At 41.1% G+C, this 16744-nt stretch overlaps 1 protein-coding gene across 5 annotated transcripts in view; it reads right to left on the minus strand.

Moving 5' to 3' along the window:
• Positions 1–16744, minus strand: part of LOC124411792 (neuronal PAS domain-containing protein 1-like) — a 139421-nt gene that overhangs the window by 121527 nt on the left and 1150 nt on the right. For 4 of the 5 annotated variants that reach the window (XM_046891227.1, XM_046891228.1, XM_046891226.1 and 1 more), the window contains exon 1: positions 7856–8771. In XM_046891227.1, coding sequence (XP_046747183.1) covers positions 7856–7971 — 116 coding nt within the window. In that variant the 5' untranslated portion in view covers positions 7972–8771. Of the gene's footprint in view, positions 1–7855; positions 8772–16744 lie in introns of those variants that run through there. The other variant, XM_046891225.1, reaches the window with a different exon arrangement.

Consider the following 16744-nt stretch of genomic DNA (forward strand, 5'->3'; position numbering starts at 1 on the left):
TGGTTGAGGTCGTAAAGGGTCCAATCGGAATTTGGTGGATTTTTATCCGAGGAACGAGACCACACAATGCTCGTGATTCGAATTGAACGTTGACCTCCAGGAATCGTGGCTAAGGGTGATGCTTGGGGTTCGGTGAACCTTGATACTCGGTGCGAGCCTCGCGGATGGCGCTGCTGGAGGTTCGGGCCCGAATGTTGAGAACGAAGAAGCAGGAAACCCTGTATTTACTAGCCTCGAACCGCTCCGCCCCTAACGAACTGCCCGCTCTGTAGCTGCAAAAGCATTTCTTTTCACGATGCGTGCAACGCCTAATCCTACATTTTTGAAATGCAAATCCTGCGAAATTAACTGATACCTTCACTCCCATCGCAGCCCTGCGTCGGCTTAGCTACTCTGAGCATTCAGAACCTTACTTGGCTAGTTTTTTTCGAACTTGGTCTCTTGGTACGAAAACACTTTACTACTTTTTACCGCGGAAATCATGATGAACTTCATTCGGTCTTAAAGTTCCAGACGCTGGAAAGTTACTTAAAAGCTCGAAATTAAGATCAACGTTTAAATCTAACCGCCAGTTTAGTTCAATGTGTTTAGCACTCTTGGTTTCCAGGTTTTTATACATGATCCAAACTGCACCAACTAACAATAATTTTCATCTTCCCTCTGTATTGTATAATGATACTTGTCGATTGAATTGTGCACTTTTCACATTTCCACCATCTTCAAATATCACATGAAACATCCGGTGAGTTACGTCAATTGCTAGAGATGCTGAAGCTGCAGTCGGGTTATTATGTAGCAGTATAAGATGCGTGTGAACGGTCAAGGTACCTACTTCATACCTTCACAGTTTCTCGGTCTAGCGCTGCTGCTCGCGAGTCTCGCTCGGGGCGCAGTACAAGACACACATAAAGCCAAGTTGAGTAAACACGCTATTAAAATTAATCCAACCATTAATTAATCGGCTTATTGTTACCTGTCACTTGTATTAACTAACAATTACTCTCGTACGCGTGACAGTCGGTTGACGTATGTGGAACACGTCGTTTTTGACGACTTGTCTTGCGATAAATAGAAATCTATCATACCTACTTATCACGTCCGTTTTCTCATCAATATATTATCCACGGCTGGCTATAGCAATGGGCATAATGGACTCGACGAGCCATTACTCCAAATTCGCGTCTCCTCTTATACTATACCTCTCCATAAATTCTCTGCACTTAAGAATTACCCACGATCTGCGTGAGAACCACAATAGCGAAGTATTATTCTCTCAGGAAATGGATGAGGAACTATGGTTCACAGTGTAACTCAGCCAAGTTTTCACTCGTATCAACCGTCAAGAGCTCATCGCAACTCTCTTCTATCGTACGTATATAATATTTTTCTTCACGTTGGAACGCAACCGCGTTGAGACATTTCATGGTTTAATCAACGCATGGTAGGGGTTCGCCATAAAACTCCAACGTACAATGTATGCAGTTCCTATTTTAAAACATACCTTTGCAATTAGGAATCACATTTAGTCTAGTACGAGAAAATGTTTTTTTAGTCTCACGGTGTGAACACCGACATTGCGACGAACTCAACGAGTCCTCTTTCATCAATTTTGGGCAACGTGAACCCGAGATAATTGAATTTGAAGTGGGAGGAATAGCGCGACCACGCGTTACTCGCTCATTCGCGTCGCAACGCGAGTCGCGCGACTCGCGCTAATTTTCCACTCAAAGCGGCATATCTCGGGATCTATTCGACCGAAATCGACGATTTAGTGTTCGTTGGACTCGTTTCAGCGGCGGCTGTGACATAAAGGGTGGAAGAATGTTGTATTTTATACGCTTACTTCTCGTCCGAATCTGTAAAGCGATATTTTTTTGAACGTGATGAAAGTGGGCTGTGGAAATCCGAGAAAATTTATTCCTCTTATCAAACCTCGATACCATCTTTAACAAAAACGAGGTGTAAACACGTAGCATGTACTCAAACGCGTACCTATATCATAGTACCCCAACTATCATCGCGAGGGAAACATCGCCGTAATGTGTATGAAGAATAATCTACGGCGTTGCTACAGCGAAACGAGAACAGGCAATTAATAAAACGCGTAAGTAAATCACCGTACTCTTATACAAACATAGGTGTATCATACACTTACTCATGAATTATTCATCAGAGAGTATACATAATATCCTTGAGATAAGAATTTTCATTATTACCCTGTTCCTTTTACCTCACTCTAATTCCCATTTTACAAACTGACACTTAGTTATAACCTAGCTAAAGGAGAACGATTTTCAACGCTTCGATAAAAATTGAACAATGATACCGTTGATGTTAATCCTTAGTATTAACTTGGACTATAATTTCTGACGAACGAAAAAAAAAAAGGGATAGTATGAGACAGATGGATACAGAGAGAAAGAGAAACGAATTAGGGACAGCATGGTGTGACGTAGGATATAATACCTAATGACAGTGAAAGAGAACGACTCTGGGAATAAACCGGAAGTGATGTTTGCGGCCAAAGTTTCCTGATCAAGGGACCGAAGACTCGACGTCGTCTGTCCTCACCAAATGCTGTAGCTGCTGCTGCACTCTGTTCTGCAGCAGCGTTGAATTCACTCCTGTCGTACCTACATGCAATGGGTGTAACGTAGGTACATGAGTGAAGGTGTAGGGTTATGGAGAGCTGGTAGGTAGGTAGGTAGGTTGGTAGGTTGGTTGGTACGTACCGCTTTATGCGTTTATGCGTTTATGACTGCGGTCTCATGCAGGGAATACAAGGGTAACGGATGTTTATTACACTGCCCACCATATCGCGTCCACACAAGCTAGCCTCTAACAAAGCCCCAATTTAAGCCGGAGCGTGGCCACACGCGCGCACGATCCCTCCACCAATTTAACCGACGATACTAATCTTGAGGAATTATTCTACACATTTTGGTGCACCGAAATAGGTTAGGTTAGAAATATGGTCTTTGACCAAGTTTTCACGTTGGATGATATTTGGATGGGTTTTTTATTGGAGGATTTTCACGACTTCGCAAGCTTATTTTTTTTTTTTTTTTGTACACAAATTCGTTTGATTAGTACGTCTTTATTCTCGTCTTTGGATATAGTAATCGAGGAAAATAAACGTGCGAGTCCGAGAAGAAAAAAGAGCAAAGGAGAGAAGGATTTCAGGACTAAACAAACTGTGGTAATAAGGGAATGATGCATAGTCGTCGCGGTGCTGGGAGGTGGTTGGGGGCGGGGGAAACCCCCGCGTTAACCAATACATAAAAATAAGATAAATTTCACGCTCGGCTCGTGATGAATGGCGGGATGAATTATTGAATGGTTAAACACACACGGAGCTCGCTTCTATAGCTGCTTGTAAAGTCTGAGAGGAGATTCAGAAAAGGAGAACTGTGACTGCTAGAGACTCGGGCATAAGATAGAAAAAGAGACGATCTTGGAGCAGGGAGAATCGCGTTGAGGACATTCGGTACGTGCGATTCGACTCGTTCAAATATAAGGCGATCTTGAACGGCGATCCAAGTGGACGATGGCGACGAAGCTTGTGAGGAAATCCCTGAAACGATGTAATATTTTCTGGTGTGGGGAAATGTGGTTTGAGGACTGACGTCGACTGTGTTTGATGAACGTAACCGAATATATTAGATTAGATTAAATTAAATTACAATTCGTTTATTAATTCCATAGCCTGTTTAAAGTCAGGTGGCAATTTGAAGAATATAGAAAGAAACAAAATAAAATACAAATAAAAATGCAAAAAGAGGGTAACAGTAACGATTTTTTAAAATAGATACTTGCTATGGTAATGATAATAGATACAATTAGAACGTAGGATAAAAGCATAAAGCGTATAACAACGAATGGGAACATGGAGACGGTAAAGTACCATAAAGTGTTTTAGCGTAAGATGAAGGATACGTGGCGGCTTGGCGAATGACTAAAAGACTAGATTTCAAAGAGATTGGAACGAAATAATAGGAAGTGGGGTTACAACATTTAGATAATGCTTTGAGAGCATCATCTTTATGAATAGATGACAGTCGACTTGCTGTCTGCTAGGGAATCGGTGTTTGAGATGACGGACGCGTTGACGTGTAGCTGTCCAGGCTAGAGTGAAGATTCGGGTTGACGAGTGAGATGCGAGTAGAAATTTTTGAGTCTAAATCCCGAAGTGGAAAGTCAGAAGAGAGTCTAAGGTCTGAAGTATAATCAGCTTCGACTGACTATACGGGGATCTGGTAATAACAGTGATTCCTCCCCTCACCGGCATGGCAATTTGGCTGTTCGCTCAAAAACTCCCAAATTATAGAAGCTGGTGTCATTAGGCGAGCGCGGTGCGAGCAGCGCCTCAACGGCCTTCTACGAAACTTCGTAAAATTTAGGGAAACGAAGAGCCGCACCTTCCTCCTCCATGGACTCGGACTAAACTTTGTGTGAGTATTTGCCTCGAATTCTTCTCTCTCGTAATCCAGGAGGAGTTCTGTTTAGCTAGTAGTTATAAAATTCCCGGATTGAACTTCGACATAATACGAGTCATCTTCTTCTCCACGTGGTCAAACCATTTTCGCGATCCACCTTGAATCCCCGCAATGATCACTGACGGATTTTTCCGGTTGGCACGCCGCCTGCACTCAGTCAATGGAATCCCTAACCTAAACCAGCCGGTCGACGCCGCTCGCCCTAAGGGCAAAACACTTTGGCTCATACGTATAATAGACGCGAAAAAATATGCCTAGCTTTATACCCGCTTGAACATATTCTTAGACGGTGCTTAAAGAGCCTCTTGTATATTATTCTCGGCACCGAAGAATCGCCGCGTAAAAATTTCCGCTGCAGATGGAATTACAATTTTCTGGATAGGTGTTTTCAACACTATTCATTTTACGAACGTACCATTTTTATTTTACTCTTCTTTCAAGCTTGGCTCAACGATGTCTCAACACACTTGTCCAAGAGACAGTCGGGTGAACAAGATTAAGAAATTTTTATTTGACAAAGTACATCGCAAAATAATGTTACGTTATTTTCATACTTTAGAGGGGTGAAACCATTTGAAAAAGATTCGGTTATGTATTGAAGCACTCCATTGATTTTTCAAAAAATGAGCCAAGTGCTGACCGTGCTATCGCAACTTATCATGAAAAGTCATGACATCATTTTCATCGAACCATGCTTGATATGCTTGGGATCTGATCTTGATGGGTCTGATTGCCACGAAATGGTCTGCGCTGAACGGATAATGGTGCCTTACTAGTGGGAACTGCGTTTGCGCTTGAGCCTATTCTGTGAGCACGGTCGTTACGTGATCAAACTCTCTTAAAGAGATTCAATCTTCAGGTGTAATACGCACCGCGAGTATACGTGCAGCTCTTATTTTTCCACGTCTCGGCAATGAAGCCGCCGCTTCGTCACTGCCAACTCACGTCAGTTAGTCTCCAGCTGCGTGCGCTGCACGTAACTACCCTCAATGATAATTCCATCGTCCACTGATTACTGCAGTGGAAAAAAATATTACACCGCTATCAAAAATCTGCCATGCTTTATTACATGTCCTCGAATCTATTTCACTATTAGCTTTCCTTATCGACTAAAGTCGCGAGACAGAGTCATTTTTCCAAACTCACAGGTTCCAGAAGGTTTTTCATGCCTATAATAACTATTTATGTGGCATGCCCGTAAACCGCCTGTTTTTTTCGCAAGGATAAAGATTTCAGGACGAGCTGAAGGCGAGCCGGAAGCGAGTCCTGAAATTATCCGAGCCAAAAATCGGTTTACGGGCATGCGACATACAATATTTTTTACGGTATGGGCATTGAAAAGCAAAACGAAGAGTGAGGTTATGTCGCGATCTGTTCGACTAAGCTACTTTATTCGGCAGTTTGAGATGCGCACTTTGAACTGCGCATCAAAACTGCGGAATAAAGACTTTATTCCTCAACTTTGTTCGCTGCCGTATAAAGCGTCACTTTACGGAACAAAAACTGCCACAAAAAGTGGACTTTTCAATGCCCATGCCGTAAAAAAACCTTTATTCTACTGATAAATCTGCTAAAAAAGTTGTTCTACATCTCCTCGACAGGTTTTGAAGATATTGCACCGTCGGAACGAGTGCAGAGGCATCCAACTTTTGCTAGATCTTAACCAGAAAACAAGAGTAAGGTTTTCGATTTTCGTAAACCTCAAAACCGTTTTTCCTCAAAATGTGTAGTCACAAGTCTCCGAATCGTCAGTTGAGCATTGGATCTGATGAATAAATTGAAGTGAATCAAATGTGGCCATCGAAACAACAATGGGGTTAGATTATGCGTGTAGAGTTTGTGTATCAAATTCGATAGAGAAGATATAGCCACGCATAATAATACATCTAACACATGCAAACTGCTCGTGACTCCGCTGTTAAACGAGCAACACCTTTTGATGACAGACGGACTGGCGTCGGTGTACATTAACGGCAGTAAACGCGAGTATGAATAAGTAACGAACCCTCCTTGATCAAGTGGTTAAGTCCGTCAACCCATGGATCTCAAGTTAACTCTATTCAAACGCTGAACACAGCTGATTGCAGTGCAGCAGTTTAACCGGCGTCGAGTTTGCCAGTGCAAATATTCTTCTTCACGTTAAATAAGTAATAATCTTTACGAGGGTGGAATGGTGGCTCAAAAACAAGGCTGGGAGTCTTCGTCTGCAGAGATTTTATTTGCCATAGCCACTTTAAAGCGTTGGCTGTAGTGCCTGAGGCTCTTGAAGGTGTTTAGCCGACCAGCCGGCCGCGAAGCCTTGACTCGCTAGTAGGATCTCTGAATTATTTACGTGAAAACGAGTCGCTGAACTGAACTCCGACAGTTTCTGCGACCAGGAATTTCTCCTCGCGGAACTCGCCAGGGTAACGACTAGTCAATCACTCAATATTTAACACGCGTATTACCGTTGTTTTACTCCACTCTAGTATAGATACGGTTCACCCATGATCACGTGACGTTGTTACTGTTCACCGGTTGTGAATGAAGTCACATATAGCTGTCCAAGTCGAACTTGATCTTCACGGTTCTTCCATCATCATTTGATACATCCTGAATCATGATTTAATCACCGTTTCGATCAGTCTTCAATGTATTACCTGTACTTTCGATATCTTCTGTGATATATGGAACAGATCGTTAGTTACTCCACAGTTATACGAGTCTCTGGATATTTGCTTTCCGGTAATGAGTACCTACTAGCGAACAATCACTGAGTTTTGTGTTACGACTATACCTAATATTCATATCTTGGGATGAATCGGATTAGCGATTAATTGTTAATACTTCTGATTCAGGACTGATGACGCTAAAAGAGACGTTAAAACCCAGTGTTTCGTTGGTGGTGTATCAAAGTACTTCATTATGAGGCCCAGTTGAACCTCATACTTCTCAATTACAATTCTTGCATGCCAAAGACCTATGAAGACGCTATAAAAAGTGCCAACAATCATTAACACCCACAACTCAAGATAAGACAAGCGTCGAAGCTCAATAGCAATTGCCAAAATACTCAAGACAAAGAGACCAACGTTCATCAGCGGTGATTAAAAGTCCAGAGTTTGAACTCATCGACATCAAAACACTCAAGTGTAATTCGGAATGCCAAAGAAATTATCACAGCATTTGGATTGCTTGTACATTTCAGCTTCTATGCGCAGTACCATTCATTGGAACGTTACATTCACTAGTTTCACCATTGGAAAGAAGATCACTCTAAAGTCTCCATAGACGTAACCTATAAATATTAATTCTCTTCATTTCTCACACGTTTCAAGTCTCCATACCTCAAAGAGTAAGTTGAGGGACTGTCTTCTTACCTTTTTCCGTTTCTCCGGCGGCGTTTGGTCGCGTAAACCGTCCCCAGCTGGCTCATGGCGACGGGGTTGTTCGGCCCCGCGACCGAGGTTGGTGCCGGCGCCGATGTGGGCGTCATCGCTTGGTCAACGACGACGGTGGAGGGCTGGGGGTGCACGGCGCTCAAGGAAAGCGTCGAGCCCGGTGGTGGGTAGCATCCCGCGGTGACGTAGTCCGTCGGCGTGATCGTTCCGGTTCCCGGGCCGCAGATGCCGACCACCCCGGGGCCGATCCCGACTCCACCGACTCCACCGACCACCCCCAGCCCTGCCGCGCTTCTGTCCAGCGCGTACAGGGTGCGGACCGGGGTCGCACTGTTTCCCTGGCTCGGCCACCCCCGGGCTACGTCATCCTCGACGGCCCCGACCTGCACCTCCCGACGATGACGGCGCTGTGGGGTTCGCTGCAATATCCTGCCGGTTCCGTTTCCGATTCACCACTTCGTACCGTCGCCTGAGGATCGTTTTTCCGTCGAGAATTTCAACCTAGCTTCGCTATCCTCTTGGCGAGTTCTTCGACGAAGAGGTTCGTTCACTCTCTCAAGGGGTGCATCGTGACACTTATAACATCGAGAACGGACTCGCTTTCTGTAGATTTGTTCCCGTATATTTCACTCAACGACACTGTTTACTAGGCTTTACTATAACCTTACGTATCCCAAAGTTTTTTTTTATATAAAAATCCTCAAATCATTCACCGCGTATCCATTTTAGTACGGTCTTATCTGCCACGATGGAAGAACGAAACCATCACAGTCCTTAATTCGGTTATTCACTAATCATCAACTGCCACTAAACTACAATCACGTCGTTGATTGAAGAGTTTTCTATTCCATTTGATCATCGGCTTAATCCCTATCCTGAAAATTTGCACATGGCTTAGTTCGACTTAGTTCACAAGCTCTGAACAACTGAAGCACTCGTTCACTTCAAGCCCCAAGGATCACGACTACGACAAAGGGTTCCAAGATCTGTCCACGTGCACCGATAAGTCCATCACCATGAACGCTGGGTAAAATCACTACGTCAAACCATCACGCGGTGAATATATAACGTCTCACTGGTCACTCTCACAAAAAACTAGTAACCCGTATCACTGTTCGTCACTTCCACGGTCCACCACAGTCATCAGAAGTTAGCAACGTGCCTTACAATCAGTCACTTGGCACATGACCACCGCGAATTCCGGACTAAAATGGTCGGAGATCCATCAATGAATAATCGTAAAGAAACGATAGTGACACTGTCTTCAGGGCAATGGTTTACTACGACAGCGTATCGAAGAACCGAAACCATGCGGCGGCCGGCAGCTGCGAACGTGGGCTCGTCGCGGTCGGACGCAACTGCAGCGGTGTATCCAGTCCGGTCAAGACCTCGACTCCAGGAGTCTGTCTGGCTGCCGAGGCACGAGCACCGGCACGAAAGCGCCGCGCGCGCTGAAGGATGCGGCGGTAGCGGTGGAACCGGCGGTGCTGGAGGTGGTGGTGGTGGATGTGGATGTGGCCGTGGTAGTGGTGGAGGGTCTTAATAATCGAGCTCGGGCCGAACGACGAGCGCCGCTCCAGGAGGCGCCCTTCCGACGTAGCGCCCCGCGATCGACACGCCCCGGTCGACGCCGACCCGGCCAATCACGAAACCAGCATGGCGCTTTCTCTGTGTACCTTTACTGCCGGCTATAACCGACTCGTTGGAGAAGGCCAGAGCCCGCACACTCCCTCAACGCGATTGCTATCGCCGAACCGCGCGTTGCGCCGCAACTATATACCTACGACTAGAACCCTCGGTGTCAACCCTCGGTTATTCTTTCATTTTTGTTTTATCAGCCTCCCACTTCCTTCCAGGCATCTGTTTTTTTTCCCTGTCTCACATTCGTTGAATGGTCTTCCTGCGGCTGGTTCAGTCCGTACGCGGTGCAGAAGCTGCAGAGACTTGTCGTGCTATCGATTTGACTTGTCACGTCTTGGGGGTGTTTGGAACGGATCATTTTTGGTCGAATTCTTGCATCGTTCACTAAGTACAATCGTCACAGTTTCATACCATCATTAATGCTACAGGATTTTTTAGAACCTTCGTTCCATCGTTTCCTTGGCAATGTCTATCTAGTTTCATCAATCGCAACCGTGTTATCCAAAATCAGATTTCTTGCTCGACTTAATCTCCTTCAAATGATCGGATTTGTTGAAAAAAAAAACAGAAAATACATAATTTGTTAATGCAGAAACGGACAAGTTTCCGAGTTCAAGAGGATCGAGTACTCGGTGGAAAAATCCATGGATCAATCATATTTTTGAAGAATTCTAACGGTTCCCATCAATGAAATGAAGCTCATTTGCAACTTCAGTGTGCATTATGCATTTGGTGGCAAATAATTTAAACCACGCGAGATTTAGTTTGAATGAAGTATGTAAAAGAAAGTCTTTGAAAATGAATTTGTTTCTCATCTAAATGTCCCCCTACTGTTAAAGTGCCGGCAGGTTTCTTCTGGACTCAACGGTTTCTTCAACTTCAACGCCCCGCAGTTTCCATACCGCACACGCATATTAACGTCCGACTTAAACAGTTTTCCTCTGGCATTTAATGATATGCGTGAGGTAAGAGAGATTTCGTACTACGGTGCCACTTTGCAGTCAACTTAACACTTGGCTGGTCACAAAAACACCAGCTGGTGGTTCGAATCGATATGGAGTGTAGACTTACCAGTATAAGTGCGGAGACCGAGTGAATTATTTTTTCTTTTTTTTCTGAAAAGTTTAATTTTTATGTATGTACATACAATACATACGTTTGTTTTGCAGGTTATTATTATTAAAGGTGCAAATACAGCATCGCTCAGTTCTTCATTGATATCAGATACACACGTGAATATAGGTAATTGAATGAAATCGAATGAATCGAATATCACTTTGTCCCGAAACTCGGAGGGTGCAGCTTTGGCTTCCCGAAGTTCATGCATTCAGACACGAATACTGTGCTTTTTGTATACGTGTGACGTGTCTACCGATGTGTGGGTCAAATATATCCGCTCGGCTACTTTCGTTGCTTACTTATCTTCACAGATCACAATTCTCTTATCGCCATTTGCGCCTCGCGTGGTATTTATCAGATATACGATTATACCAGTACAAGCAATAGCCGCTATACAGCGATAGCACTTATATAAATATAGATTATCCGGCACCGTAGTACATAGAACCCAACATGCAGCACGGATTATCTCGAACGTTAGTAGCGTTATAGTAGAGGTATACACGTATATCTACAGTACCTACCATTGGGTATTTCGAATGTGGTTGCGGCACTGCAGATAAATCAAAAGTGGTACAAAATTTTGGTTTTCTGCATCTTGGTTTCATTTTTCTCCTCTCTCTCTCTTTTTTTTTTTTTTTTTTTTTATTTGTTGGCGTTCTCACTTGTAATTGGAACAATTTTTCTAATACTTGGCAAGCAAGGTGATAGACTTGATCTTTGTACCTTAGGAATGTCAAATTTTTAACGGTTTTGAAACAGTCCGTCACAATAGATGAAGATTCAAGTTTTCTTTATTACGTGCTATTTCAAAGTCTAAGCATGCTATTCTTGCAGATTAATATTAAGAGGAACTAAAAAAGTGGAAAATAATCTTTGTGAATCCTTTGTTCTTGTCGATTCGTTTAGAAATGAAGGAAATTAAATATTAACAATCATTCTTGACAAACTTAGATACTGAAGTACTTGTTAGGGTCTCAGCACTTGAAATTTTTGTTTCACGAATTGAAATCGATGTTGCAAAATCTGCAATACCAAAATTCATTCCGGGATCCAGAATTCGCGAGGTGGAAAATCTTACGATATTGAAAACTATTCAACAGAGTCTTAGGGTAGAAATTGTACACGATGTATAAATATACATTCATATATATTTACTTATTTATTTATTTATTTATTTATTTATTTGTTTGTTTGGCTACTCACATTCAAACACATAGTTTAATACGTTACACATCCTATTTATTATTGCATATGACGGTAACGCCTCGGAAACATGCGAGGTCCAGGCGTTTTATCGCCAATACAGGATATTGGGGATTCTCCCCTCCTCCTGCTTATATACGGCTCAGTAATGGATTATCGAGCAGTGTGGCATTGGTCAGGGAATTGCAGCAGGTACCACGGAATGCTGCACACCACCCGGCGTCTCATTTTCGGCTCTCCTTCTCCCTCTTCGTGGGTGTAATGCATACACCTATACAAATCATACACATGGTGTTTTTTGAGTGGAGGTCAAAACTTGGAAGAGTGAATATTTCGAATGGCCGATAAACTGGAATTTCAAACGTGCAAAAATAAAATAACAACAGATCAAGGGTTCGAAATCTTCATTTTCGATAGTATCATTGATTGTAATGACTACTGAACAGCTACACTTAAAAAAATCAATATTTTGAATAAGAATTCTGATATACATGCATGATTCGAAATCAAATTACAAAAAAAAAAAAAAAAAAAAAAAATTTCAAAGATGCGCACTTTTTGAACCACCATAGTTCAAAAAAGTCTATTCTAGCCTTTTATGTAGACTGCGTGAATGTATATCGAGTCTCCTGAATAGGCGGGGGGTATAAGGAAAAGCAAGGGAAAGGGTATCTCGATGTATGTACCCATATTAGTATAGCGAGGCGTGCAGCAGCCGCGCGAAACGTATTAAGAAAGCGAAAGGGGTCTTGGGAGGAGTCGGGTAGCGGACTGCACGCATCGTGAACTCACTGATTCACGCACGCGACCGAAAACAACGATTGTATATCCAACGTTAACCAGTTGAGCTGGTCAGTGTCGCTCGATGTCATCACGCATCCACGCACGCACGCATCATTCACTCACGCACCGTATCCGTAAACTATTTATTGGCAAAACCTACCCCTACACGAATCACCTGCGTCGATTGACGGCTAACACGATATCCGATATCGAGGATGGTCGACGGTCACAAACGCGAATTGCAGGAAAGGGATTTAACAAAATAAAGTTACCCGTATGAACAGAAATATCGTTTATATAACGCGAGTATGTTTTACGCGTTGTTCCACACCTGTTTTCCGTACACAAAGTACAAGTTTCTATGACGGTAGAGCGAGTTTGCAAATGCGCATGCGCGGAGTACTGAAAGGACTAATTTTAAGTCCTAGGAGTCGAAAGTGGCCTTTTCTGTACTGCGCGCATGCGCTGATGCGAACAAATCTGACATTACGCGATCCTAACCTCAATTTCACGCTGCGCGAATAAACGCGTAACATACTCTTGTTGTACAAAAGAATCGTGTGCAACAAGGAGGCGACGATCTTGACAGAAAAGACCGAGTTTGCCTCTCAGAATATAATTTTTATATAATCGAGTGTTTTTTTTTGTTTTCTATTCGTTAAGTGAAAATGTTTTACCCAGACTCCCGACGTCGAAAATTAACCAAATTGACTGTTAGTATCACTGATGTAATCCAGTCTAGTGACTCGTTTCTATTTCATTTTTTTTATGAATTAAAATATTAATGCTTTACTTGGAATATTTATCGGTTAGAGTTTTTTCTTTTATATTTTACACAGGTTTCACGTTATCCAAACTATTGTACTAAATATAAACTATCTAATATGTTATTTTAAATTGTTAGATTTTTTCGTAGTCATTTTTTATCATGTGTTTGCTGCTCGAACTTATAATTCTCAAAGTAAAATTTCTTCTTTACTTTTTTCTTTCTTTTTTTTTTTTTTTGTTCTTGCTTCATAATTCAAGTTTGTTTTTGATGCAAAATTTTTATTCCTACGGCGGTTAATCGTGCCCGAGTTAATTTCGTACGGTTACGTTACACTGTTAGGGAATATATGCGGATTCCCCAGTAGAGGGAAGCCTCGAGGGAGATACTCGTTCGGTATATACCTGGTTTTGCCATCTAACGGAGCTACTGCCAACTGAAAAGACTTTTACCTGGACAGGTGAAACACAAAATTACCGATAGAAGGAGCACCTGGGAATCCAGAAACAAACAGACTACTATAATAAAGGTTTAAAAATTTAATTAAATAAGGTTAATAATTATCTGCGTGGATTAAGTTTTCGACACGAATTATTCATTATTCATATATTAAAAATACTTAAACGTAACGATATTTGCGATTTTTTAGGATTTGCGAATAATTCAATTGTCTTTTATTTATTTATTTTTTTATGTTTTTTTTTTTTTTTTTTATCACGAGACTTGTAATCAATCGGTTTTAGTTTGAAATCGAAAGTCTTACTCAGACTGAAAACTATGTTGCAAAATTGACGAGTAATTTTTTTCTCTCTTTCCTGACGAAATGTTAATTACCAAATAAAGAGCATTATATTCGGTATGAATAATGCATAATTAATTACCCGCGCATGTTACACATATATATATATATATGATATAAATAACAATACTTAACAAGATCATTTTCTTTATCTCGGTGGCTTTTGTTCGCCGATCTGATTTCTGGATTACGAACTAACCGCCGCACAGTCGCAGTTCTATAGATATATATATCTTATACATAATTTACAATACACGGAAAATATATTCAACTTTATACACACACACACACACACGTAAAAAATGAAACAAAAGCGTTGTTGAAAAAATACAAACCCCGACATATGAATGCGGAATATCACATGAGTCTGCTTATTGTTAATTAGATAAATCATTGTTTTGAAATGGAAACCCGCAATCAAATCTACCAGCTGCAGCAACTAGTACCGCAACTGATGCAACGATATCCCACCATGCAGCAGTCCATATATGTGTACAGCTACTACATTATATACGATATACTCACCATTATATACCTATATATATACACTCGCTTCTCCAAGCTCTTATATATATTTATTATAGATGTGCAGCGCAGCTATAAGAGCTGCAATGCTGCTGAACGAACGACACAACGCACTATGCGCTTATAATTGCGTGATAGAAATAATTACCACCATGGGTATGCAGCAGAAATATCCTTGTGGTTCTCAAATATCAACGCGTTAAATCACAGGTCCTTGAATCGATCGAGCAAAAGCCAAGGAAAATTTGATATCCGTTCGAAATCTTTTCAAGCGAATTCAAATTCAATCGAAACGATTTTGTCTGACGTGTGTGTGTGTGTGTGTTTTTTTTTCTCTCAATTTTTTTTATTTATTGCAAGTACTTTTCTTCTTATTTCAAATTTCTGATATACTGTACAGTAGGGTGGCGCAAAAAAACCGACTATTTTTTTTTTTTTTTTTTTTTCGAGTCTCGTGCGACAAAATGTTAGTTTTTTATGTTTTAAGAGCACAGACCAAAGGACAGCTCGAAATACAAAATTTTAAGAGGTCGCTCCAAATTTTTTGAATTGTCAAAAATCGTCAAAAAATTAAATTAAAAAAATTGTATTTTCAGTATTTTGTTTGATTTTTAATCCATGTCGTGGTGTATTGTTATCGATTCTTCCTTACTAAATTAAAGAAAAACAATTTATGAAATTTTAATATGAATATTAAAATGTCGCTCGAAAAGATCTAAAGAAATGCACCAAAAAATTGAAAAAAAATTATCAGTGACCTTTCAAAATTCAAACTTTGAACTGAAACTTTCAGAAGCTTATTTTTTTTTGTCTATAAAATTATACCGTAACGAGAAAAAAAATTAAAAAAAAAAAAAAATTGATTTTTGACGATTTCTGACGTTTTAAAAAATGTGGAGCGACCTCTTAAAATTTTTTTTTTGAGCCATCCTTTGGAGTGGGCTCTTAAAACATCAAAAACTAACATTTTCTCACACGAGACTCAAAAAAAAAAAAAATCGGTTTTTTAAATTATTCCCATCCATGCAATTGCTGAGACAATGATAATCAGAGAATGGGGTAAAAAAAAAGAAGAAATATTAAAATAGTTTCCTTTTTTTTTTAAACTTATTCCGTAATTTTCATGGATTGAGTATCACTGGCATGTGGATATTCAAGAAAAAAAATTGAAAGGAGAAGGAGAATGAAGGGATCAACATGGAAGCAAAAAACGGGAGAGAGCGAAAACGGAAAAATATGTTGGCGCAGCCGTCAGCCCGGAACTACGTTTTATGCATTCCCATGCTATTATTTATTATTCATTTTACTTCGTATATCCAGTATGAGTATCTGTCTACCTGCAGTGTCCTGCACACATGCGCAATGGCGTTACATTTTGAGGCCGGAGTGCGCAAAACGAACTCATTTTATACCCTCTTCTCGTATATTTCTCTCCCCATTCCTTGCTTTCAATTTTCGATCTCTTATTCTTCATATAAAATCATATTAGCGCAGACCTTCAGGTACACGCTTGACTCGTTTCGCTATATTCATACATCAGACACGTAACTGGCAATTTGTTACGTCTCGCGACTCGACAGGGACGATGTACGTAAAAGCAGACAGACGAACTTTGCACTTCAAACGCATGCATCGAGTGCATTATTCAGGAACGTATCTACTTCGTACACTCCGAAATTATTTTTTTTCCTTTTTTTTTTTGTCTTTAGAACAAGTTCCACAACATCTAGTTCCTGTGAAGACGAACGAATAACTGTCACGATTTGTGTCATGACGTTAAAAGCTATTTTCTTTTGAACTTGGTTTAGGTAAACCAAAAGTAGAAAACTTAACGAGTGCAGTTCTGATGGTATTACAGAGCTTTTTTATTCCAACGGTAGTTTCCAATTTTTCTAAACCAGCAGCATGTTTTAATAGTTTACTAGGCACGACTTCGAGATCGATTTTAAAGAATGGATTGACGAAATTTTCTGAATGCATTATAGATTTGTGCAGTAAAAACGATATGGGGAAGAGAAAAGAAGGAAGA

The sequence above is a fragment of the Diprion similis genome, chromosome 10 (assembly GCF_021155765.1).
Source record: "Diprion similis isolate iyDipSimi1 chromosome 10, iyDipSimi1.1, whole genome shotgun sequence".
Classification (NCBI taxonomy): Eukaryota; Metazoa; Arthropoda; class Insecta; order Hymenoptera; family Diprionidae; genus Diprion; species Diprion similis.